This window comes from Mya arenaria, chromosome 4 (genome assembly GCF_026914265.1).
Source record: "Mya arenaria isolate MELC-2E11 chromosome 4, ASM2691426v1".
In the NCBI taxonomy this organism is placed as follows: Eukaryota; Metazoa; Mollusca; class Bivalvia; order Myida; family Myidae; genus Mya; species Mya arenaria.
In genome coordinates, this window is record NC_069125.1 from 64,254,475 (window position 1) to 64,280,151 (window position 25,677).

General features: G+C 36.3%; 1 protein-coding gene across 12 annotated transcripts in view; it reads right to left on the reverse strand.

Annotated features, from left to right (window-relative positions):
* The window catches only part of LOC128230418 (uncharacterized), a 39,653-nt gene that overhangs the window by 11,134 nt on the left and 2,842 nt on the right, over window positions 1–25,677 (reverse strand). For 8 of the 12 annotated variants that reach the window (XM_052942664.1, XM_052942661.1, XM_052942666.1 and 5 more), the window contains exons 2-22: window positions 25,144–25,220; window positions 20,615–20,672; window positions 16,127–16,331; window positions 14,747–15,027; window positions 13,301–14,044; window positions 12,586–12,716; window positions 12,050–12,208; window positions 11,521–11,729; window positions 11,272–11,356; window positions 9,452–10,171; window positions 8,736–8,869; window positions 6,633–6,719; window positions 6,228–6,352; window positions 5,854–5,947; window positions 4,995–5,096; window positions 4,543–4,677; window positions 3,808–3,822; window positions 1,623–1,703; window positions 1,159–1,308; window positions 585–692; window positions 110–263 (exon numbers count right to left, since the gene is read on the reverse strand). In XM_052942664.1, coding sequence (XP_052798624.1) covers window positions 110–263; window positions 585–692; window positions 1,159–1,308; window positions 1,623–1,703; window positions 3,808–3,822; window positions 4,543–4,677; window positions 4,995–5,096; window positions 5,854–5,947; window positions 6,228–6,352; window positions 6,633–6,719; window positions 8,736–8,869; window positions 9,452–10,171; window positions 11,272–11,356; window positions 11,521–11,729; window positions 12,050–12,208; window positions 12,586–12,716; window positions 13,301–14,044; window positions 14,747–15,027; window positions 16,127–16,331; window positions 20,615–20,672; window positions 25,144–25,220 — 3,854 coding nt within the window. Of the gene's footprint in view, window positions 1–109; window positions 264–584; window positions 693–1,158; window positions 1,309–1,622; window positions 1,704–3,807; window positions 3,823–4,542; window positions 4,678–4,994; window positions 5,097–5,853; window positions 5,948–6,227; window positions 6,353–6,632; window positions 6,720–8,735; window positions 8,870–9,451; window positions 10,172–11,271; window positions 11,357–11,520; window positions 11,730–12,049; window positions 12,209–12,585; window positions 12,717–13,300; window positions 14,045–14,746; window positions 15,028–15,541; window positions 15,562–16,126; window positions 16,332–20,614; window positions 20,673–21,990; window positions 22,076–25,143; window positions 25,221–25,677 lie in introns of those variants that run through there. The other 4 variants (XM_052942663.1, XM_052942672.1, XM_052942662.1 and 1 more) reach the window with 4 other exon arrangements.

The following is a 25,677-nucleotide window of genomic DNA, read 5'->3' on the forward strand; positions in this document are numbered from 1 at the left end:
TAAGTTCCAATAATAAATGATTCAATTTATCAAAAATTTAAAAATAAAACAGAAATAAACAAATAAGAATTCTAAACATCTGACAAGCAGGATCCCCAAACCCACTCACATGAGGCTATGCCCGGTTCTCCGGGTCTGGGCTTCTTGAGTGTTGAGATCATCTCCTGAAGGCGGGCTCCTTCCTGGGAGAGCCCTGCCATGATGTTCTTCACCCGGGCAAGATCCTTCTCCATCTTCATCTTCGTACGCAGAGACTCGCTCGACTAGAATGGACAAAAAATAAGGTCATTAAAATGATGAATTATAACATCAGATATCATGCTAAAAATGTTTACAAAAAGTGCTACTTTTGAAGTTATATTGGAGTGCTATGTGTACATCTGTATACAATTGTTTAATCAAAAGCTTCTTTCCAGGAAAGGTGAGTAACTTGCCTTAATATTTTTCTATCTGAAATTTTAAACACTACACATGTAATCTTCCTTTACTATGGCTCTTATGCAGCTATGTTGCTTTATTATATTGATAACAATATACAATATAAGTACTAGCAGACTGTCAACTAAATGAAAGTGTCAGCATACCAGTGCAGGAGCACTCTTGCTGCGTGAGACGTTGCCGTGCACCTTGGACCTGAGCAAGGCAACTTCGTGTTCCAACTTGTTGTTCTCAGCCGTCGTCTCCTCCAGCTCCTGGAATACATAAGCAAGTGTGATAACCATTTGTGAAGGGAAATTGTTTACATTTATAAGCACAACAAAATTTCTGTTGTTGTTTTTCATTTGTTCTTATCATACTTTATTACCAACCAAATATTCAATCATTTTTATTGTCAACATTGCTTATGTATGCAGAACAAACCAAGGGATTAAAGTTCTATGGGCTTTCTAGCTTTAATATCTCCTGGACCTTTTTTGCATTCACCTCTAAAAAATGATAGTCACTTTGAAACCATAGAACTATGATCTAAAATCGATTTTATTGATAAACAGGCATATTGCGATACTAAACAGAAATGGTACTGCCATATACTGATGAAATTTCTAGATATACTTTGGGATGCACTGATAGAATATCATGATATTCATTGCGATACAATGATAAAATATCATGCTTCATCCCTCATAATAGTACCACAAAGAGAGTGTATGTTTTAACCTTGGAAGCCTCAGCCAGCTGTTGAAGGACACGGGAGAGTTCCCTCTCAATGGTTTTCTGCTGCTGTATAAGGACGTCCAGCTCACGAGGGTTCGTGCAGTGCTGGTCCTGCTTCTTCAACAGGCCGCCCAACGCCTTCTCTAGCATCTCCTGGGAATTCATAAAGGAGCTTTGTAAATTGAGGCAGAATTGCTGTACCCTATGTCTAAGCTCACCCAAAATATGGATTGATACTTCAAATATTTTTAAGCTGAACAAAACAGGATTACAAACATGCTGTAAAGTTACAAGAGTGCAATGGATAAAACACAAATGCTTGTCTAATTTTTTAGTGTAACTCAACAAAAATTAAAGCCTTCGGGGAGGTGACCTGAAATGATTGATCCTGCATCACTTGGTCAAGAATGTACAGATCCCCTCCTCCCTCGCCCACCCCCATAATATATAAGTGATAATGTTCTCACCCTGTCCTCCTTGAGGGAGGTGACCTGGAAGGATTGGTCCTGCATCACTCGGTCAAGACTGTACAGCCGCTCCAGCTTCTCCTGAACATACATGAACACATGAAATAAAATAATTGTATAATTTATCTAACACTATTTATCCTCTCAACTTCAATCCACAGAATTTGAATGCCAAATTACCATGTAATTGTTAATAACAGAAGTATCATTTCCTTTATCAGCATATCTAAGAACGCAAAAGAGATCATTAATGAGATATATTATTTCCTAACAATTCTTATAGCTAAGACATCTTAGTTATCTTATCATTATTTAACATGAAAAGTCTGTAGTTAAAAGCTCTGGTATAGGTATGATTCTCATAAGAAATGTGAAGAAAAATCATAATACTAGTAGTCAATTTTTTAGATTTAGAACAAATTGCCAAATTTAATATTATTAAACAAGATCAATATCAAAGGAAACAAAACACAGACCCAAAAGTAATGGCTAAAGTTGAACTGACCTGTATTTCATGGCATTTAACATGTGCACGGAAAATTATTTAAATGGATCAACACTTCCAGACACCGAGTTTTTACAAGTTGAAAAGGGCCATAACTCTGTCACAAATTGGTCGTTTGTAACAAAAGTCAACTTGATCTATATTTTACGGTGTTAAATATGTGAACCATTATTATTAAAATCCAACTTCCCTTTCATGAGTTCTCATTTGGACAAAACCAACAGACTAACAGACCAACATGCTCACTCCTGTATACCCTGCCAAGCTTTGTCTTGTGGGGGTATAATGAGGAAAATTAAAATCAATATGACTGTTCTACACCGTGTAAAAATAAAATGAAGAAAAGTAAAAAGACTGTTTTACCATTATACATGCCAACAAATAGTAATAGCACAACAATAATACAAAAAATATTACAGCTACAAAAATTCAATTCATTGCTAGCCTGAACCTTTTATGTGTCTGAACTTTCATTTCTTGAGCTTTTTGAACCTCTGCCTTCTTTTTTTATAAATAAATATTGTACGAATCTAGATTGTTCTTTTTTTAATTTCTAAATCAGCAGTTAATTCAAAAACAAACAGCATGAAACTCTGTCACAGCCAGGGAGCAGCTGCTGTATGGGTTATGGCACGAATAGCATGAAACTATGTCACAGTCAGGGAACCGCTGCTTTACGGGTTATGGCACGAATAGCATGAAACTATGTCACAGTCAGGGAACAGCTGCTGTACGGGTTATGGCACAAATAGCATGAAACTATGTCACAGTCAGGGAACAGCTGCTATACGGGTTATGACACAAATAGCATGAAACTATGTCACAGTCAGGGAACCGCTGCTTTAGGGGTTATGGCACAAATAGCATGAAACTATGTCACAGTCAGGGAACAGCTGCTGTACGGGTTATGGCACGAATAGCATGAAACTGTGTCACAGTCAGGGAACAGCTGCTGTTCGGGTTATGGCACGAATAGCATGAAACTGTGTCACAGTCAGGGAACAGATCCTGTATGGGTTATGGCACAAATAGCATGAAACAATGTCACAGTCAGGGAACAGCTGCTGTACGGGTTATGGCACGAATAGCATGAAACTATGTCATAGTCAGGGAACAGCTGCTGTATGGGTTATGGCACGAATAGCATGAAACTATTTCACAGTCAGGGAGCAGGTTATGGAAAATTATAAAGCATTAACATCCTTGTAAACAACAAAGAGACAAAGGTTATTTCTAGTGTTTAAATGAACACAAGTTACATCCAATTATACAATTTTGTTCTCACTCTTTAAGAGGAAATGAATTCATATAAATATTTTCTAAAAAAAGTATTACTCCTTAACTTATGAATCACACTTTATTGTGAAATGAGTTTTGGTGAAAAAGCTACATGAGGTGAACTAGAGTGAGGACAAACATATGATTTTAACATTAAGATTTTCTTTTTGTACGAACAGCACCTCTGTAACCTGACCTGCATTTATATATGTTCATGAATATGAAACAAACAGTTTACATTTATTATTTATTATATAATTTGTGGTCACCCTTGGACACATGTCCCTCCATCCACACCCCATTCCCTACCCAGCAGGTCAGGTCACAGGTGTATAAAACAAACCCATCACCCTCATTCTACGAGCTAACAGTTGAGATGTGTGAGCCAAGTCTATAACAAACCTCCAACTCTTTACTCTGCAATGTGAGTATGTAGTTTGAATAGGTATTGAGTGTTTTCTATTTTAAAATGAGTTTAATTTCAATAACAAGCTGCAATATGTCTACAATAGACATTTTTTGATGACCAACACATACATATTATATTGTATGCAATAAACTAAAAGTACTATCACTGATCGTTTATGGCAAACAAGACTTTTATGAACCTCTCTAACTGATGACAAGTAAAGAAATATGTGCCACAAAATTGCATTGAATGTGACATTAGACCCACTGTGTCCTTGTGCATGGTCTCACCTTCAGAGAAACCTTTGTTGCCTGTTTTATGTACAATAACATTAAGAGGTTAACACTTTAAACAACAGTCAGCCACCATCTATATGAACAGTTACCCACACCAGCAGGCAACATGTTTTAACACACTTTTAAACATGCAATAGTGTGTTTCTTCTTTGTAAGTCAACAATCATATTATGATATATAAATATATCTCACAGACAAATTCTGTCACCACAAATAAACATTATTTTCTTTATCCTTTTAATTTGGCATAAGAACACATATATTTTGAAATGTTTACATTTTGTTCTGTTAGCAATGCCCATATCCATTCATTACCATTAAAACAACAGATTATCTGACTAAACTAGTTACAAACCAATATAAAAGGGTGTTTGGGTATGTTTGCACCCCATGAGAATTGTCAATGTTGAAGTCCCCACCCCCTATTTGTACCTCTAAGTCAGCCTGTTCCTCGGTGAGGTGCCTCACATCTTCCTCTATCCCCTTAACGATCTGCTCCTCCTGGTTACGCCGTGAAAACTCTAGCATCTTCTTTGGAGGAGAGTACTGCTCCGGGGACAGCAAGTGCTGGTGAAGGATTGAGAAATTATGGGTAAAAATAAAGCGCAACATTGCTATGTACATTTTCTTCTTTTTGAAATAATATTGGAGCCTCTTTGTGATCAATCTTTGTTCAAAGAAATTTGTTGTTTTTGAGAGACATGTTTTTACGTTCAGATAAATATTATGATATTCGGTTAGATTTTCATATTTCAAGTGTTACTACATAAACAATTTAAAAATAAAGTAAGTGACCATTCATGTACATGTAAGTCTGCACAATACACCAATATATTTCCTTTTGCCTGTGCATAAAACTATCTCTCATTCAGCAGCCATCTTACCTTCCTGTATTCTGTTGCAAGCATGAAGTTGTCGCCACCGTACAGACTGCCCATGGTGACCATGTTACATACCAGGTTTACCAGTGGCTTGTACACCTCCAGCTACAACATACATCCATAATCTTATATATAGAGCAGAAATGAATGTAGTTTATATTAAATTTTATCTTCTTTGCAAAATATGAAGCATGCAGTAACTAATCAAGATTGTTTTTCTTATCACTGTATGTGTGTTCACTATTTTGACTAAAAGTAGAAGTATTTACATTTGTATGTGTAAAATAAATTATCAACATTTTAAGTTTTATAAAATAACCTCACAGAATTTTCTTTGTTGACTCTACCTTATATCATCAATATCCACCATCCGACCTCTATCCTACACCTACCATCAATATCCACCATCCGACCTCTATCCTACACCTACCATCAATATCCACCATCCGACCTCTATCCTACACCTACCATCAATATCCACCATCCGACCTCTATCCTACACCTACCATCAATATCCACCATCCGACCTCTATCCTACACCTACCATCAATATCCACCATCCGACCTCTATCCTACACCTACCATCAATATCCACCATCCGACCTCTATCCTACACCTACCATCAATATCCACCATCCGACCTCTATCCTACACCTACCATCAATATCCACCATCCGACCTCTATCCTACACCTACCATCAATATCCACCATCCGACCTCTATCCTACACCTACCATCAATATCCACCATCCGACCTCTATCCTACACCTACCTTATATCATCAATATCCACCATCCGACCGCTATCCTACACCTACCTTATATCATCAATATCCACCATCCGACCTCTATCCTACACCTACCTTTTTCTCAACATCCTCGAGTTTGTGTTTCGTATCCTGGTACTGCCGGTGCTGTGCCTCTTTCTCCCCATCCATAGCACGACCCTCCTCCAGCCTGCAACAACACATACAAATAGTACTGTTACCTTTCATGCAATTATTGCAAGTATTATCTAGTTATAAAACACTCCTGGGATTTATCTACTAAAGATCCTCTCCTTCACTTTTTATCGCAAATATAATGCTTCTTGAGTCATATCATATATAATCCTTCTTATTGCCGTATAATTGTTTATCTCAGGATATAACCCTTCTAATTACATATATCTTGTAGAAAAGAGTGTTTTATAAGTTAATGCACACATATAAAGCCTATAAATGCCACCCCCACTCACATCTTCCTGTAGTAGAACTCAGCAGGTCTGTTCTGCTCATTGATTTTCCTGATGGAATCACGCTGCTCGGTCAGGTCGGCCTTGTCACGGCGTAGCTGGATCAGTAGCAGTACCAGCTCATCATGCTGAAATACACAACCAGAAAGGAAAGATGGGTCATGGATGTACACTGTATTGTTTCGATATTTTTGTTAATATACAAGAACAGTATTTAAGCGGTAAAAGTACAGTATCAGTCTTTCTACAGAAAATTTCTTAAGTTTATCTCCAATACATGTCTATACAGACACAATGTGCCACAGGTTACAGTCCTCAAAATTAAACATATTCTTTTAAACTAAATGAATGATAAATATACTTTACAGACAAATTGCTGAACATTATCACTATTGTTTCGGAACTTACAGTTTTTCCCAGCAGGTCTGTTGCTGATATACTCATTCTTAGTCTTGGACCATCCAGCAGGAAGTTACGCTTCGGAAGATCTGTTTGCTGTAATAGAAAGATTCCAAAGCTGATCCAGAGTTTACTGCATAATCCTTATTCATGCATATGCATGGCTAGAGAATAGAAATGCTAATACAATCAAACAGTCTTTTTCTCATAAATTGTAAGCATCAGATATACTTTTTAAACCTTTTACACATATCATGATGTTTTACAAGTGCATACATCACTATTACTATCTAAATGACTTCTGTATGCTCTTGACAGGATGGTACAAACACAAGATAAGCATATCACACGTGAATGACGGCTCTTACGAGAATTTGTGAGTCGGGCATTTCTGCCCATGAAGTTGACCCCACTTATCAGAACCTGAGAGTCTGGCATATCTGTCCATGTAGTTGACCCCACATACCAGAACCTGTGAGTCTGGCATATCTGTCCATGTTGTTTACCCTACATACCAGAACCTGAGAGTCTGGCATATCTGTCCATGTAGTTGACCCCACTTACCAGAACCTGTGAGTCTGGCATATCTGTCCATGTAGTTGACCCCACTTACCAGAACCTGAGAGTCTGGCATATCTGTCCATGTTGTTGACCCCACTTACCAGAACCTGAGAGTCTGGCATATCTGCCCATGTTGTTGACCCCACTTACCAGAACCTGTGAGTCTGGCATATCTGCCCATGTTTTTGACCCCACTTATCAGAACCTGAGAGTCTGGCATATCTGTCCATGTAGTTGACCCCACTTACCAGAACTTGTGAGTCTGGCATATCTGCCCATGTTGTTGACCCCACATACCAGAACCTGTGAGTCTGGCATATCTGTCCATGTAGTTGACCCCACTTACCAGAACTTGTGAGTCTGGCATATCTGCCCATGTTGTTGACCCCACATACCAGAACCTGTGAGTCTGGCATATCTGCCCATGTATTTGACCCCACTTATCAGAACCTGAGAGTCTGGCATATCTGTCCATGTAGTTGACCCCGCTTACCAGAACTTGTGAGTCTGGCATATCTGTCCATGTAGTTGACCCCACATACCAGAACCTGTGAGTCTGGCATATCTGTCCATGTTGTTGACCCCAGATACTATAACCTGTGAGTCTGGCATATCTGTCCATGTTGTTGACCCCAGATACTAGAACCTGTGAGTCTGGCATATCTGCCCATGTTGTTGACCCCACTTAACAGAACCTGAGAGTCTGGCATATCTGTCCATGTAGTTGACCCCACTTATCAGAACCTGAGAGTCTGGCATATATGTCCATGTTGTTGACCCCACATACCAGAACCTGTGAGTCTGGCATATCTGTCCATGTTGTTGACCCCACATACCAGAACCTGTGAGTCTGGCATATCTGTCCATGTTGTTGACCCCACATACCAGAACCTGTGAGTCTGGCATATCTGTCCATGTAGTTGACCCCACTTACCAGAACCTGTGAGTCTGGCATATCTGCCCATGTTGTTGACCCCACATACCAGAACCTGTGAGTCTAACATATCTGTCCATGTAGTTGACCCCGCTTACCAGAACTTGTGAGTCTGGCATATCTGTCCATGTTGTTGACCCCACATACCAGAACCTGTGAGTCTGGCATATCTGCCCATGTTGTTGACCCCACTTACCAGAACCTGAGAGTCTGGCATATCTGTCCATGTAGTTGACCCCACATACCAGAACCTGTGAGTCTGGCATATCTGCCCATGTTGTTGACCCCACTTACCAGAACCTGAGAGTCTGGCATATCTGCCCATGTAGTTGACCCCGCTTACCAGAACTTGTGAGTCTGGCATTTCTGCCCATGAAGTTGACCCCACTTACCAGAACTTGTGAGTCTGGCATATCTGCCCATGTTTTTGACCCCACATACCAGAACCTGTGAGTCTGGCATATCTGTCCATGTAGTTGACCCCACTTACCAAAACTTGTGAGTCTGGCAAATCTGCCCATGTTGTTGACCCCGCTTATGAGTCTAGCATATATGCCCATGTTGTTGACCCCACTTATGAATCTGGCATATCTGCCAGTGTTGTTAACCCTACTTACCAGGACTTGTGAGTCTGGCATATCTGGCTCCTCCTTCACAGTCTGTATAGGAGCAGCTGATCGTTTACCCTTCTGACCTTGACCGCCCGTGAAGCCTGGTGCCACTGGGCCATTTGGCTTTCTTTGTTGTGTATCTACAGACAGACAAACTCACATTCTCATCAAGTACTGGAGTTAACTATGTTTCCATTTTTATCAGAATAATGCTGTAGGTATATCATACCTTTGCCTTTAAATCATTTCAACACTTTATTGATTTAGTTATATAATTATGCAGATCCATTTTATTAATTCTTGTACTTCCCTAAAGTTTTAATGTATTGCTTAGTTCTTGTTTCAGGGATTTCACTTTTGTGACTAAAATTGACTTTTGTTACTAGAGTGCTAAGCCTATTTCAGAAGTCAAACCAATCATTTTTTTAACTTGAACAGTTTAAACATAACAAACAGAACGATTTAAAAAAAACATAATTGGTCTGTTAACTCAGTTTTTGTATAACTAAAACTTCAAACAAAAATCTTCTAATCTATACTATACTAGGGTTACACAAGTTATTCTACAACCAATTAAAAACAGTTAGACACAGCAAATAAAAGAAAGGAGAATAATGCAGGAAGCAAACTGTTGCATTTGAGTTAAATGCCACTATGCCGTTAACCCAGTGCTGTGCTGTGCAATATAGTTAAACAGGGACAAAAGTGGACATTAACTTTACCTTGTTTCCATGGATATTTATTCTGAGACATCTGCGAGCTTGCAGGCATTGCCTTTTGAGGCTGTATGTATTCCTGATCAGGGTAGCGCTGTGATTTACTGTAATCTCCTGAGTGACCAAGACTAGGGTAGCCACTGGACATGGACCCCATGTCTCCACTGGGAATGCGCTGGAGAGAATTGCTGCCGGAGGAGGAAAGGCGTCGGAATGCAGACTTTCTCTCCGTATTCTCGTCAGATCTGCTCATAGATGGGTCCTCTGACACATGACTGGTGTTAGGGGTCAGGTTCATGTAACTGTTGATCACCTGGTTCCGGTCAGATACAACTATCGAAAGGGGCTGCTGCTCATGGTACAAAGCAGGCATGGACTGGACGTGGTCAGGTAGACTTCTGAGTCGGAAATCCTTCTCTCCTGTCACTCCTGATATTGGCTGAGATGGCAGAGTGTTCGCTCGCACATCCATGTCAGACATGAATCGATTCTTGTCTTTTCTATTGTCTGCATTCTTTGGATTGTACTTTCCTAAACCATAGAACTCACTGATTTTGTCATTACGTTCATCTTCATTTGTTAAAGTGGCATCACTTCCATCTAAGTGACCTGAGAGCATGGCACTATCTTTATGGTCATACATGTGGCTGTGTTGTGGTTTTATATAGGGGTCATTCACATTGTAGTGCCCTTGGTTTTCTGGCAAACTAGACACACCACCTAAATCTACAACAAAAACACAGCAAACCAGTTAAGTGACAGTCCAGCCTATGAAATCACCAAGAAATTCTGAATATGTTCCCAAACACCTACACATAAAGAACTAGCTACATTGTATGCATAGAACAGAGAAATCTGGTGAGAAATTTTCCATATTTTTTTTCTTGATAATAATTATTTGACATATACTGTTTTGGAAAAAAATATTGTCTGTATATATATTTAATTGTCTGTATATTTTTTCAATTTAAATTTACATTTGGATGTCAAAGACTGCTGTTGGACAAAGCTGAAACTGTCCACGCCCCTGTTTGTGTTATGGAAATTACACTGATAGTTAAGATGTTACACCAATCACCCTATGAAGCGTGCGTAATACATGTATCAAGCTGCAGAAAGTTTTGTTAGCACTAAAACTGAGATGGTTGCAGATATTTTTCAAGCTAGAATTCAAAAGTTTTGTTTTTTTTGCTAACTGCAATGATCAAAGTTAACTACTTGTATAAGATGTAAGAAAATGTCTCATCGTAATTTTAAATGAACACTTTGCACTTAATTTTAGAGGTATATGTAAATAAGAATGCGCAACAACTATACTGATCATATTGTAATTAAAAAAAATACCCACTTATATTAAGTTATAAGATACTGTTGTAATATAATTTTCAGCTCACTATTATGCACAGCTTCATAGGGTTTGTTAACATCAAACAACATTGTGGTATATAGTGGTTTATATAAAATTATATTGAGGTTTGGAATGTAAATGTTCATCCTGAAAAAACCATTCTACTTTGTATACTATAATTATGAACAAATTACATGTGTATTTATGAAACAATCACTGTGCAGAAACATCTATATATAGTGTCTTTAAATGACACTTTATCTACCAACAATGGGTGTATATTTTGGGTGTCTCATGCAGTATCTAGCCTAATCTATGATTCAGTATCTTTGCTTAAGTATGACATTCGAAAAGAAATTTTATTAACCAATGGAGTGAACAAACAAGTAGAAAACATGTTGAAAACGTTTATAATTTGAAAACCACTCAATCAGCAATAAGACAAAACCAATCAAACTGTTAACTTGTTTTTACTGACCTGGTCGCTGTGGCAATGAGGGCTGCTGTGACCTTTGCTCATTTGACCTCTGTGACCTTTGGGAATACTGGGACCGTGGACTGTCCTATAAGTTGCAAAATTAAAGACTAATATTAATGTGACAAAATTATTACAAAAAATATTAAAGAAAACAATCATTTATTTACTTTTGCATCTTTTTTTACAATCCTTTCTATTTTGAAATTAAATTAAGTGCATGTTTGAAGCATTAAGTATCAAGTATCCCACCTGGTTTTGCGGGAAAGCAGGGAGAGATTCACGAGTTGGTGTTGGGTAATTGAAGAATGATGGCTGTTGCATGCGGGTTTCCAGGTTGCGTTCTGCCATAAGCATCTCCTTCTGTGTGTTAGGAGAACGAGAACTGGCGATGTCTTCTACGAGTTTGGGTCTCATCTCTACAGGCAGGGGTGGGCGGGACGGCAGCTCAGGGGGCTGGTCTGAAAACACAACAGTCAGTTTTAGGCATGTGTTTGTGTATTATTAATGCCAGTGTTTAAAGGGTATTTCATCATGGTTGTGTATTCTGAAATAATATAAATATACAATAAACCATAATAAAACACTTCCCAAGCAAGTCAACAGCAATATACTTCATAAGCTGATATAGACCTAATGCCATTGACATCAAATTCTTATTCCAAGAAAAACATTGCACAAGTTTCTACAATCATTGGAAATGATAATCACATTATCAGAACCTGAATCCACAGCTTAAAAAGCAAAAAAAATAAATAAATAAATATGTTATAATACTAACCTCTGTTCCTGACTTGTGACTCGTCGTACACGTTGACGTACGTATGTGGGACGTCAACGTAAAGGTCAGGCCTCCTCTGCTGGGTTGGTGACAGTACAGGCTGGTCTTCCTCACGATCAATTGGGGCCTCAACACCTGGTCTGTCCGACAACTGCTGATCTAAACGTATATGGACAGTGTTGGAATGGTGAAAAAGCATAGAATGGTGAATGTTTCCTGTTAGCTGTATTGATCAACCAGGCTTATTTTGAATCTTGAGTAATACGCAATTTTGCACATTTTTCAGTGTATTCAGTAGCCAGCGTCAAGTATAAATATGCCTAATAAGAATATCTGCACAGGTCAAGCGTTTTCTTAACAAAATACCAGACACAGCTGTTCAATACTAATCTTCTTAACTTATGGAGACAAATCAAATACAGTGATTAGCAAACCATCAACAAACAGCTGTAATTCAATATAAATACTTTCTTCAGCACTGCAACAGCCTACGATTACAAAACTTATAAATCAATCTAGTCCAGTGGGGAACTTACTGGGCCATTTTTCTCTAATGCGTGTGAGACTTGCGTAGTCACCTCCCCCTGAACGTCCTTTTTCTTTTAACGGCTCCGGAGGTGGTTCCTGTGGTAGGGGTCGGTTACTGTGTTTAAGGGGGTCCATTTTCCTACAAAAGTAAAATGGCATTGTTGAATATCAAGTCATTTAGCCATACAATGCATTTTAGAACACAGAATCAGATATGTATTCAAATCCAAATTACTGAATGAGTGTCAGGTTCAATCTTATTCAAAACAAAAAACGCCACAATGCAAACAAAACAGGTTTTTATTATTGATAGTAAGATATGATTCAGTAGAAAACATGTTTATATTATACAGACAGTTACAAGGTTTAGCTATAATAAATTAACTGTAACTAAAGATATTCAGTTTTAACAGGAAGAACAGTTTTCTATTTTTAGTAACAGTGACATTGACCTTGACCCTAGGGTCTAGTCTCCATAAACTGTTATATACCAAGTTTGGTCACAATTTGTCAACCATAACTAGAGATATTCAGTTTCATAGGCGAGGTTGACGCGGAGTGCCCGCACATACAAACAACGATGTAGGTCATTCTAATAACCCAGTTTCACTATGTGAAAACCTGGTTCATGAAATTAAACCTACACAGTCATCCATTTATCATAACAGTTAATGATAAAGTGACAGTGTGGCAACTTGACTTTCAATAGTTTCTTCAGCCTACCTCTCATTTCTTTGTTGGCTATGAGGGGTCATCATCATGTAGGGGTTGTCTTCCTTCCCCTTCATGGCAGTTTGGTTTGGGGGTGGTTGTCTTGGTGATGAGTGCCCATATGGCCTGTCCTGACCCTCAATTGGAGGACCTAACTGTGACCTTGAGTCTCTAGGCAGGGAGTTGTAACCTTGACTTCTCTGTGACCCTACACTTCTCATACTCGAATCCAGCTGGTTTGGCCTCACACTATTATCAAACTGATTTGGCCTCATGTTCCGTGGCATTGTATTTGATGGGTATTGATTTGATCTTTGACTTGACATTGATCTTTGGTCATCGTGCACACTGTGACCTTGGCTAAGATTTGACCTCTGAGACCCTCTGTTTCTGTCCATTCTATCAGGAGGGTATCTCGGGTCACTTGGTCCATAACCATTAGTGGACCTGGGTCCTTGACCCTGCCCTCTATCGTTGCGTGGGAATGTCCCAAACCCATTACCAGGTCTGTAGTCATTTTGTTGGCCTTGACCTTGGTATGGGTCCCCATAATTCTGGAGGTTTAGGCTAGGCTGTAATGACTGCCTGTCCTGGAAGCTAGAGTCCATGTCTGGCCCCCTGCGTTTAGATGTCTCACCATGGTTACCAGAGAATGGGTACTGTTGCATATCTGGCGGGGAAATACCAGGACTGTCTACATCATCATCCCAGCTCATGATCGGTGATTTAGGGATCAGCTTTGGCAAGTGTCCTGACCTAAAAAAACAATAACTTTTCAAACATCAGAAGGAAACTGATAGTAATGTGCTGAATCAAAGATTGAAGATAATAAAAAGGAATAAAAAACAAACATTTAAACATTAATCTAAACACAGTTTATCCGAACTTTTTGATTTTATTCTTTGGTCCAGATTTTTCCAAAAGTTTAATAAAAGTTTCCATCATTACACTGATATTTGCTATTTCGATTTTATCACTTTTTCGAAGGCAAGTTACAGTCCCGATTCGATATTTCACACATATTTATCAATCATTTTTACAAATTCGAAACTGACCTCTTAAATAGTACCTATGTCATTTCATATTGTTCACACCATACTGTGGTAGCATGCTGGCTGAGGTGATAACACAGCACAATTAGTGCTTGTTAAAGAATGACAATGAGGATGCATGTTGACAAACATCAATGTTTTTTTTGGTGTTGTAGTTTGTATTTAATTTACGTTGTATTAATAAAAGTATAACAACAAATAATCAAATTTTATTTAACAACACTTTCTACATATATTATCGGAGGAGATAATGTAGCACAATTATTGATCATTCAAACAATAGGTAACAGGTAAATTTGTCTATCAAGAGTTTAAATAAATTGGAAAGAGTTTGATTCCCATATTATATAACAATGATTGTATAAAACATCACTTTATCAACAAGATCTACAATTCAAACTCTTACCCTGGGGCCCTCTGAACCAGTGAGGCCATTCTGAGAGCCTCAACCCATTTGTCCATTTCCACCTGGTTATCCGCAGCAAAGTAAAACGTCTTCATGTTTTCATGCTCGGCCTTGAAGGCGAATTTCTTGTTCACTTCGTTGGCCTTGCACTGTTTGATGTCATAGCTGGGCAGCAGGATAGAGCCTATACAGTTGGACTCACCCTCGTCCTTGTAGAAGAACAGGCCAAAGTCTGCTAACACACACCATTTCTTTTTCCACAGTTTTAAAGCTCCACTATCCTGTAAATGGGAGTTTAAAAATGGGGGCTGGTACACAGTGTTTAATGCAACAACTGATCATCCTGGTAAGCATTTATAATTGGCAAATTTGAATAATTTTTAACATTTTCTTGATATACGTGTACAAGTGCCTTGACAGCGAGTGCAAAAAATGACAATATTCCTTATTACCGGTATCATAAAAGAAAATCTATAGTAATTATACTATATTTGAATGCTTGAAAACTTATCAAAGGGCGTGAGAAATTATCTTTTTCTTTCCATGAATACATTACACATAATTATCAGAGAATGTCTGTTGTAAGTTCCCTTGCATAGTTTTCTGTCTGTCTGAATATAATTTGAAATAAAAGTGCTCATAAAAGTCTCCTATTGATGAGCATAATATCCCATGTGAAATAGAGATCATTGGAATTAATGCTCATCAAATTTTAAAGACGCTATTTCATATTGATTTAAACATGTTTTTGATTGCTTCAAGACCAAATTACAAGCACTTTTTATTGCTACTTACATCAATCAAATATGTTCCACTTTCCTACATTTGAAATAAATCCAGGAGAAAATTACTTAAACAGCACATCAATACATACACACTGTATCAGAAATCCATTCATTTTCATGTGGAAATAGAAGTTTTCAGTTTTGACAAACTACTGTAACATTTAAAATGTCTTCACATCAGAAGATTGTGTCTGAAACTATAATAAATCTTTTTTTAAGAAACATCAATTAGGAACTGTACAGTGTGACACTGGAAACATACTGTCCATCTCGCAGATCAGACCCAAGATGTCCCCAGAGGCTCAATGCCTCAATCCCTGTGGTCAAAGATAGCACAAGCCCAGTACAACCCCTATACTCGTTCTTTACTTTCTGCTGGATTTTATAAACCAGGGTTTGTTATTTTTTTTACATCAAGCTCTATAGTATATAAATTCGGGCATGTTAATCCAAATGTCAAATTTTGATTCAACAATTATACCTTGTCTAACAATGAACATAAAATAAGTATCTTTCCAAAACACTTAAGCTATTGGCTTGCATCAAAACTTATCGTAAAATGAATGAACAAATTCATGGAGACCACTGTTTGTACCTGTTTCTGGAGCCACCCTCGCAGAATGACCTTTGAGTTTTCACCGCGGGCTGCCGATGGGGTCTTAATGCCACGAGCCTTTCCACTCCCCTTGCGAGCAGGGCCACCCATTCCCGGGCTAATCAGAGTCCCAAACCTGTCCCCACTTTTCATGAGGGGCTGCCCTGTGATTGGGTGGTCAAATGTTGTTACACGCCGGTTGTGACTGAAAAATAACCAAACAAAAAAAAATAATTATGACTTTGATTTATTTTAACTCAAGAAAGTATAAGGTTCTCCACTGTTTTTCATAGCTGCCAACGTCAAAATTTTAACTCAAGAAAGTATAAGGTTCTCCACTGTTTTTCATAGCTGCCAACGTCATAAAGTAGAAATTTTCCTCATGTTCATGTTAACATTCCCGATGAATTGTTAATGAAACATTTTGCTAAAGATTGATCGGAATTAAAGCTTTCTCCTCATTCAATAAGAAATCAATTTTATACATAAAAGCAAGCTTTATTAAAATGTCAACATAATTTGCCATAAAAACCTACACTGTAAACATTGCGATGGTTATAATATAGCTTCGAGCCAGTGAGTGCTCGCTTATCAATTTCTGATGCAAAACTTAAGTATGTTGAATACTCAATCATATGAAAAGAATGTATAAAATGCAGTCCCGTTTCTTAAAAAGTAAATAAAGATAATAATTTTATCAAATTCAATGAAGTCATGGTTAATCTCACTTAAACAGTATCAAATTTTAGTGAAAGCAGGGCCTTTTGAATAATACTTTGAAACATTATAGTATGTCATAGGACATAAACATAATTTACATAATATTTGTAGTTAACTCAAACTACAAACATATGCATAATTAACTTGACACTGCATACAAATTATTTGTGCAAACTTTTTTCAATAGGCTTAAAAGTTGAATTTGTCAGTTCAATGAAATAAGATGAATAAATATTTTCTCTCGGCTACATGAAAGACATCGGCAGTGTTAAATTTCAACTACCAGTATTAATTTGTTACTTCCACAAAAGCAAACCATCCAATTTTCTCACGTTTTGGTTAAGAATGATAAAATCAAGAGTTTTTTTCCCACAAATAAATAGGTAAAGAGATCAATTTTGTCCAGAATAGTGATGTAGTGATGTATGTGGTTCACAGTGTAGATTTTCGATAAGCAGCAATTTGACAAAATGTACCGTAATCAATTTGTTTCAAATTATTCAAATACAGTAAAATAGAAAACTTAAGTGACCTCCTTACTAATAAGAATATACTTAAACATCAAGTAAGATAACAAAAAAATGTATATAAACCAGGGCCAGTATTCACCGATATTGTGCGTCTTAGTTTAAGACCAAATCACCAAAAGCAAAATCATAAATGTTGCAAAATATCTTTAGTGTCAATAATATTGACAAATGATGAATACAAAGTTTAAAACAAAGTTATTTGGAACAGATACTGTAACTTTTACTACTATTACTCTTCAAATAGCAATTTCACATTGAACTTCACCATTTTGAGTGTGGGTCACAAGTTTTATTCTAGACTCAGAGTCAGAAAAGCACCTTTATTTAATAAAACAAATCTTCTTTTTACCATTTGTTTTTCAAAAATAAAGGTAAGTTATCTAAAATAGTAATAAAATTCATCAAACTTTCTCATAAATAAAATGTACTCAACTAGAAGGAAAGTTAAAATGAAATGAAGATTTGCAGTTTTGCCATGTGAGTCTGAACTCAGACTCGAGAGTCGAGACTGTTCGTAACCATGGCTTCTGGGGCCTGTTTATGAACAGTCTCAATTCCAAGTCTAGACTCAGACTCTGAAAAGCACATTTATCAAATTGCAAAGAATCATCTTTATTCTATTTGTTTTACAATGATAAATGTGATTTATTGTACAGTTTCGAATAATAATATCTTTTTAGGAAATTTCATCATCAAAACTCAACTAGTAAAAAAGTTACAACGTATTAAAGATTTGCAGTTTTGTCACTTTAGTCTGAACTCAGACTGTTTGTTATCATGGCCCCTGGAGTGTAAAACTCATACTCAATATGTTTGTGAAAATGGGCAGACTTTTTTATAAATATTATATTTCTCCTGGTACAAGAGAACTGAGGAAATGATACTAATATGGAAACATTTATTTTATGCTTGCCTGTACTTCAAAGACATAGGACATTTACTTATATAAAGTAAATTGGTATGCTTTTGGACAAATGAACTCAAAAAAAATGAATTGACAAGGTGCATAAACTGAGTCTTGTAATGTAACCATTACAGAATATTACAAGCGACAGACTAAATTAACGCTTAACATTTCAGGCATTTTAGTGAAACACAATCAGCAAATCAAATCTGCGCGAAAATTTACAACAATATCCTGAAGGAATAGACACTATTATTGAACATCATTACTGTACAGTTACAGAAATGTTTAAATAGATTCATTAAGGTAAATTAAGGCAATTCAAATATCTTCAGGGCAAATAATACACACGCATCATTTACCCAGGCATAATGGACATGGCAACATGAAACTCATGTACAAGTGTCTCTGTATATTATAATTACCATCATTTCCGTACGAGCTATTGTATTCCAAACATAATAAAACTTGAAAAATATATAAAAAATGAGAACAATGCTGCAAAAGACATACAATGTGTTTTATAATGCATCCTCAAAGCAATAAATATAGGAAATCACATTATCTCATGATAGTAACAGTATAATTTATAATTCTTATAGCATAAGACTTGCAAACCCCATCCATTTTAATTTAGCCAGACCTAACTAAAACAGAAAGAAGCCATTAGGCATGAACAGAATGTTGGAAATATGTGCCCCTTGACAAAATCTATAGTTTATGAATGAAGGAAAGAAATACTGTACTTTACAATGTAATCATCCTGTTGAATCCTATCTGATGCTCACGGGATTCATGCTTTAGTTCAAATGGTTAACTTTTCGATACAATCAAGCACATGGAACTTGAGATGCAATAAATTATGGATGTTTGTGTCCGTTTGGCAACTAAATATGTACTTTTGAACTTTAACTACTTTTCAGAACCATTGACCAAAAACAAACAGACCATGCCCTCTTAATTGCCAATTTCAGCTTTTGATCAGTGGCGTGTTGATCGATTCATCATGGACTACAAAACATAAGGGGTTTTATAAGTAATCATTAGCGAAATGAACATTATAAATAAATGAGAAACATTGTAAATACTGTTAAGCTTCTGTAATTGGCAGTGTTTGCATGACCGCATAAGGCAATTACTGCATGCAATCATTAAATTTTTATTAGAAACCTAACCTAGTGAAATTGTATACAAACTGAACACAGTAAATTTAAAGAAAAAAAAATGTCACCAAAGACTGTCATTGATATTGTATTGAACCGCAGTTAAAATGACAAAGCAATAACATCGATTGATCACTTTGTCAAGTTTTTGATTAAAAATAAATAAATAATATATATATATTTTTTAAGTTTTAAATACAAACTGGTAAATAATTAAAATATAAATTGCTGTCAACACATACCTTGCCATTAATAAATGAATGCACGATTACATAACTTTATGTCTCCTTTCATAATGTTCAACATGCATAAAGTTTGTCAACAGAAGAATAGACATTCAAATTGGACTGATAAATGCATATCTGAAATGCCAAGTGCCAAATTCCCTGTTTCACAGTCATCCAACAATGTTTTGCTAGCATTTATATCAAGTCTGGCAACATAACATCTCTGGGTCTAGTTAAATCATTCATGATATTCACAATTTACATTTATGTGGACATCCTTAGCAAGTTTCATCTAGATTGAAAAAAACACATAGCTCACACCTTAAATAAATAAAAAAAATAAGTTGTTACTAAATTGTACATACAAAAAAAATTAATGCCTTTAATTAAAATGACTGGTATTGTAAAATGAGTTTTGATTGGGAGTTTATGTGGTGTGTTGTTATGTTGAACCCATGAACATGTTACTGTAATCCCACTGTAAACATGATCAAAATCATTCCTTTTCATCCTACAAGAGGTTTCAAAGTTTACTTTCTGGATATGTAAATTATTTATCAGACAGATACTTGTGAGCAGTGTCCATCACTGCTGTATTCCATACACTGGAATTTGTACAATTAATCTCTAACAATGTTATCTCACTTTCTGGTCTGGTAAAAGTTCGAAGACAATAATATGATAGCCATCATGATCAGGATGAACCTGTATTTTGGATCTAGCCAATTTTAACAGACAAGAAGTGGCTTTCAACTTTGCCCTTTTTATTCTTTTTTAATTGTCTTTTAAACCCATATTTCTATGACCATAAAGAAAACCATGAAAATTCTTTTCAACCAAACAATCAATGCAGCTCATGGGGTCATTTTCAAAATGCCTTTCATAAAATCATAAAGAGCAAAATACAAAAAAGAACTAATTGTTTTTCAATTGACAGCACTTACTCTAGGTAATACACTGTACCATCGATGGTAAGCGCCTGCTCCCAGCCAGCTGGTAGATCTGAAAATATATAAAACATTATGATGAAACACAACAAAACAACAACCTTGCAATGCTGTGAGATATTAGAATGATACGAATCCAAAAGAACTTATGACACTCAAAATGGACACACAACTGATATCTATCCATGATACAACGACTGCATGGTTTCAATATCCACAAAACAACGACTGCTTTCTATCTACAAAACAACGACTGCTTTCTATCCACAAAACAACGACTGCTTTCTATCTACAAAACAACGACTGCTTTCTATCCACAAAACAACGACTGCTTTCTATCAACAAAACAACGACTGCTTTCTATCTACAAAACAACGACTGCTTTCTATCCACAAAACAACGACTGCTTTCTATCCACAAAACAACGACTACTTTCTATCTACAAAACAACGACTGCTTTCTATCCACAAAACAACGACTGCTTTCTATCTACAAAACAACGACTGCTTTCTATCTACAAAACACATCTGCTTTCTATCCACAAAACAACGACTGCTTTCTATCTACAAAACAACGACTGCTTTCTATCTACAAAACAACGACTGCTTTCTATCTACAAAACAACGACTGCTTTCTATCTACAAAACACATCTGCTTTCTATCCACAAAACAACGACTGCTTTCTATCTACAAAACAACGACTGCTTTCTATCCACAAAACAACGACTACTTTCTATCTACAAAACAACGACTGCTTTCTATCCACAAAACAACGACTGCTTTCTATCCACAAAACAACGACTGCTTTCTATCCACAAAACAACGACTGCTTTCTATCTACAAAACAACGACTGCATGGTTTCAATATCCACAAAACAACGACTGCATGGTTTCAATATCCACAAAACGAACACTGCTTTCTACCCAAGATACAACAACTGCTTTCTATTCAAGAAACCAAGACTGCTTTCAATTCAAGAAACAATGACTGCACGGTTTCTATCCAAGATGGACCGACTGCTAATTTCTATCCAGGAATCAACGACTGCTTTCTATCCAAGATGCAAACATTACTTGCAACGCCTGCTTTCCATCAAAAATGCAACAACCGCTTTCTTATAATCCAAAAAACAACCAAAATGCAATGCCTGGTCTCTATCCAAGAAATAACGATTGGTTTCTTTCCAAGAAACAAACTAGAGATCAGTTTTTGTCACAATCCACCTAAATAAAGTCAACAAACATTCCATCCAACCAAAGTTTCTAAACATACATAAAGCTTCCTTTATGCCGGTTTTCCATTTGTGTAGCATAAATGCTTCTTAAAAAATGTATCTATGTATTATAGTGGTAATTATATATAGTAAACTTACAGTCTATTCTTTTCTAGAATGTCATCAGTATGTACATGTTCAGTAAATGCTATTATTCAATGTGCAACATAATTATATGTACAACATTGTGAAAATGTAACTGAGTGTGGTTTTGAAGTAATAAATATGGTTAACGTCACGGTAAAACAATACCACTCCCTTTATTTAACAAAGCCAGCTGTGTGAATCATATTCCATAATTTTACATTATGATGTAAGTCTCCTTTGATGATATAAACAATAGTCCATTCACACTCTTGTTTCATAGGTATGATTATAGCAAATCCAAAATCATAATACCTTTTGTAAATTAAGGCAAAATTCCAATGATTTTCACAAAGCCTAACACCAACTGTAAACAAATTGAGACTAAAAAGACAATGTTTTCAGTCTGTCCAGCAATAAAATGCACAAAATAACAGTATAAATCACTTAAAACTCCAACACAAATTGATAAGAAGTTGCATGTATCTTATACTTGTTATAGACCCGTAGATCTGTAATCGCACTTGTCTATTTAACAACTCTCAGAATGAATAACGTATATAGATGTCATTTGTATATCTAAACTCATCTGCTGACCTTTCAAAGTGTTCAATGACTTGGACTCGTGTACGAGGCTAATACCGTTACTTCTCAATAGTTTTTGGTTAAATCTGCAGATAGGAGTATTTAATGATGAAAATACGAAGATCTAAATATAGTGATAAATTTGGTTCAATACCGGTCTATGTGTTGGCTTTTTACAATAAAATTTATATCTTTATTGCTTTTAATCAACATACATTTATGCCCCATGATCTGTGTTTTACATGCGGGCGTGTTATTTGCAATATGAATTCTAAATTGGCCTTATTTTACAACCACAAATATTTTGTTAATTTAGTCAATTTAAATGCCATAGTAAAGGCTTATATACCGGTACATGTATGTATATATTATCAAATATTTCAAAACTGTAATTGGCTATATTAAGTGTGTTAATCAATGAAGTTGTTATCAAAACTAATGATTAATACCTATACACCAACTGAAATAGATCTGGCAAAAAACAAGGATGAAAAAAGAGCTTTAAACTTGAAAAATAAAACAAACAAACACAATACAAATTCAAAACCCTGTTGAGTGTGTATGTAATCTATGAATTTATAATTCTCTAAGAAAAAGGTTCTCATTTTCATATTTTCCAAGTTAGTTGCTATGATACTTTTCTTTATTATGATAATGATGAACACTATTGAGGTTTAGTATAAATAAACTGTCAAATCCTAAATTGTTCATGCATTTAACTATGGTGCACTTGTCTATCAGACATTAAAAGGGTTCAAACTCACATAAATGGCCCACAAACCTGACAAGCCTTAAACCTGGGCAAGAGCCTGTACAGTGACTATAGGTGGTCGCCAATATGACTAGTAGTGAAATTATGACCATAATATGGTCATCACGACTCTACCTGTGTCCCCTTACCCCCAGGCCATGGTCTTGTCATATAGTGAAATCATCAAACTGTGTGTATCTGATGAATTTTCAAATAATGCCCCCTGTCTTTATCTCTGTTGTCTCCCTTTATATGTTTACATAATAGTGTATTGCGCTCTTTCATGTGCGTTTTAAGTATGGGCAGGGGATTTTTCAACTACCACCAGCATCATCAGCTTTTTTTTTGCCTGAAATATGCAGTTTAGACTCTCTGGATTAGGTATAAACAACATTCTAGAGTGGCCTCTATGATGACCTCACCCCTATTGTCAATATTTTAGTTACATGTCATGACAACCATTCAGTAAGAACCACTTACTAGTATTCCGTAACATTTTGACCTCCAACAGTTCAAGGTCATGAGGAAGGTCATCAAGGTCACTGTCTTCATCCTCATCATCAGGAAACACAATGTCCTTAGGCTTAATATCATAGTAACTGGTTAGCTCTTTTGACTGGCTGAACCCCATTTTCAGAAAGTCGAGCACAGCAATCAAGTTACAATCATTAATAATCCTCACATGATTTATATAAATCCATGTGAAATTTCTATGTTTTTTGGTCAATAATGTTCAATTCCAGCACAAAACTTCACTGTGACCTTCTAGAAAGTATTTTATCCTGATAAATGGGTTATTTATATAATTCTCAGCACAGATCTCAGCAAAAACTTCACAGGAAAGGTAAATTAGATTCCTGAAATGGCACACACACCCTATAACTACGAACAAAAGAAAGCCTGTCTTCATGAATGTATCATAATTCTGATACAAGTGTTCACCTGGTTTTATAAGACATCAGCGCTGCTTTAAGATAATAGTGAGTTTTATGATAATAGGATACTATTGTTACAGATATGCCAAAAAATAAACAATTTAGAAGTGGCCTACTTGCATGTAACAACATGATAGATCTGGCCAACTCAGGATATTTTTTTTATCAATTTCCTACTATCTTCATCTTAAAAATATTCAAGTACCTTAACTACCTGTATGTTTTCATAACATGTTACTATAGTTTAATATGTCACCATTAGTACTGTAGTCACCATTACTACCATTTTTTCATTATCCCTGTCATAAGTATCATAAGCTACAGAAGCACAAGCCCTTTAAATCACCAACACCATTACAAACAGACTCACTTTTGGAGATGTCAGATCAAATGTAACAACTGTTTTTTGTCTCTGATAAAAAGCAGCTATCAGGCGAAATGGCAAGGAAGGAGGATGGCAGAAGGAAATGAATTGTTGCTTGATACTTTCCACTAAACAGTTCAAAACTCAAAATCAATAGAAAGTCTCCAAGATGCTCTACCCATCTGTCAGTACCATGGAAATAGTTTAGTGAGCTTCGGACAGTGCTTCCATAAAGTGCTGACAGCACTAGCACTCATCTGTTTAAAAAATGTTACAGGTAAACTTGTGCATATTGAACCTGACAGCATTTCAATAGTTAGCAGATTTTAATTATTCAGAACAAATTGTATAGATTTTTATTATTGATAATGCCTGTCACAATGCAGTACTTAAATTGCATCTTTATTTGATATGCACAGAAAAAGTACATTTGACTATCACAAAAGTGCAATAGAAGTATTCATATATAAAATCAAAATGCCCTGATGCATGAGGGCTCCTTCTTAACACCCATGACATTTCTAGAGACTTACCAGGAAGTGTTGAGTAGCCAGTCTGGACTGGTTCTCCAGTTAAAGGGTGAACCCAGGTTGTCTGTCGGGACTGGTCACTGAAAAACAGGGAAAACATTCACTAATGTATGCCTGACACTGAAGGCTTCTGTCATAAAACTTGATGGTGAAAAGTGCACAGCAGCAGGGAATAATTTAAGATTTCAAAACTTCATTTGTTATGATACCACAGTAATCGTCTGGCAATATGCATACAGTCTTGTGCACAGTGGTCAGAAATTGTCTCAGGGAGAGCAATATTTGATATGCATATAGAGAGCTGACTTTTCTACATTTTGTACCATGTGCAGAGGAATGCATGTACAAATTTTAAAGCAAGATTCAAGGGCCTTTTTCCATGTACATATTGTCATACTCTCACTGATACCACATTTATTGTTTAATGTATGTGTTTTAGTTATGACCAGGATACGGCAACCTTAGTTCTACAAAATATTAACTTATTGATTTGCATTATTGAAATAATTGTGAAAAACTACCAAAATTTGGCAAAGT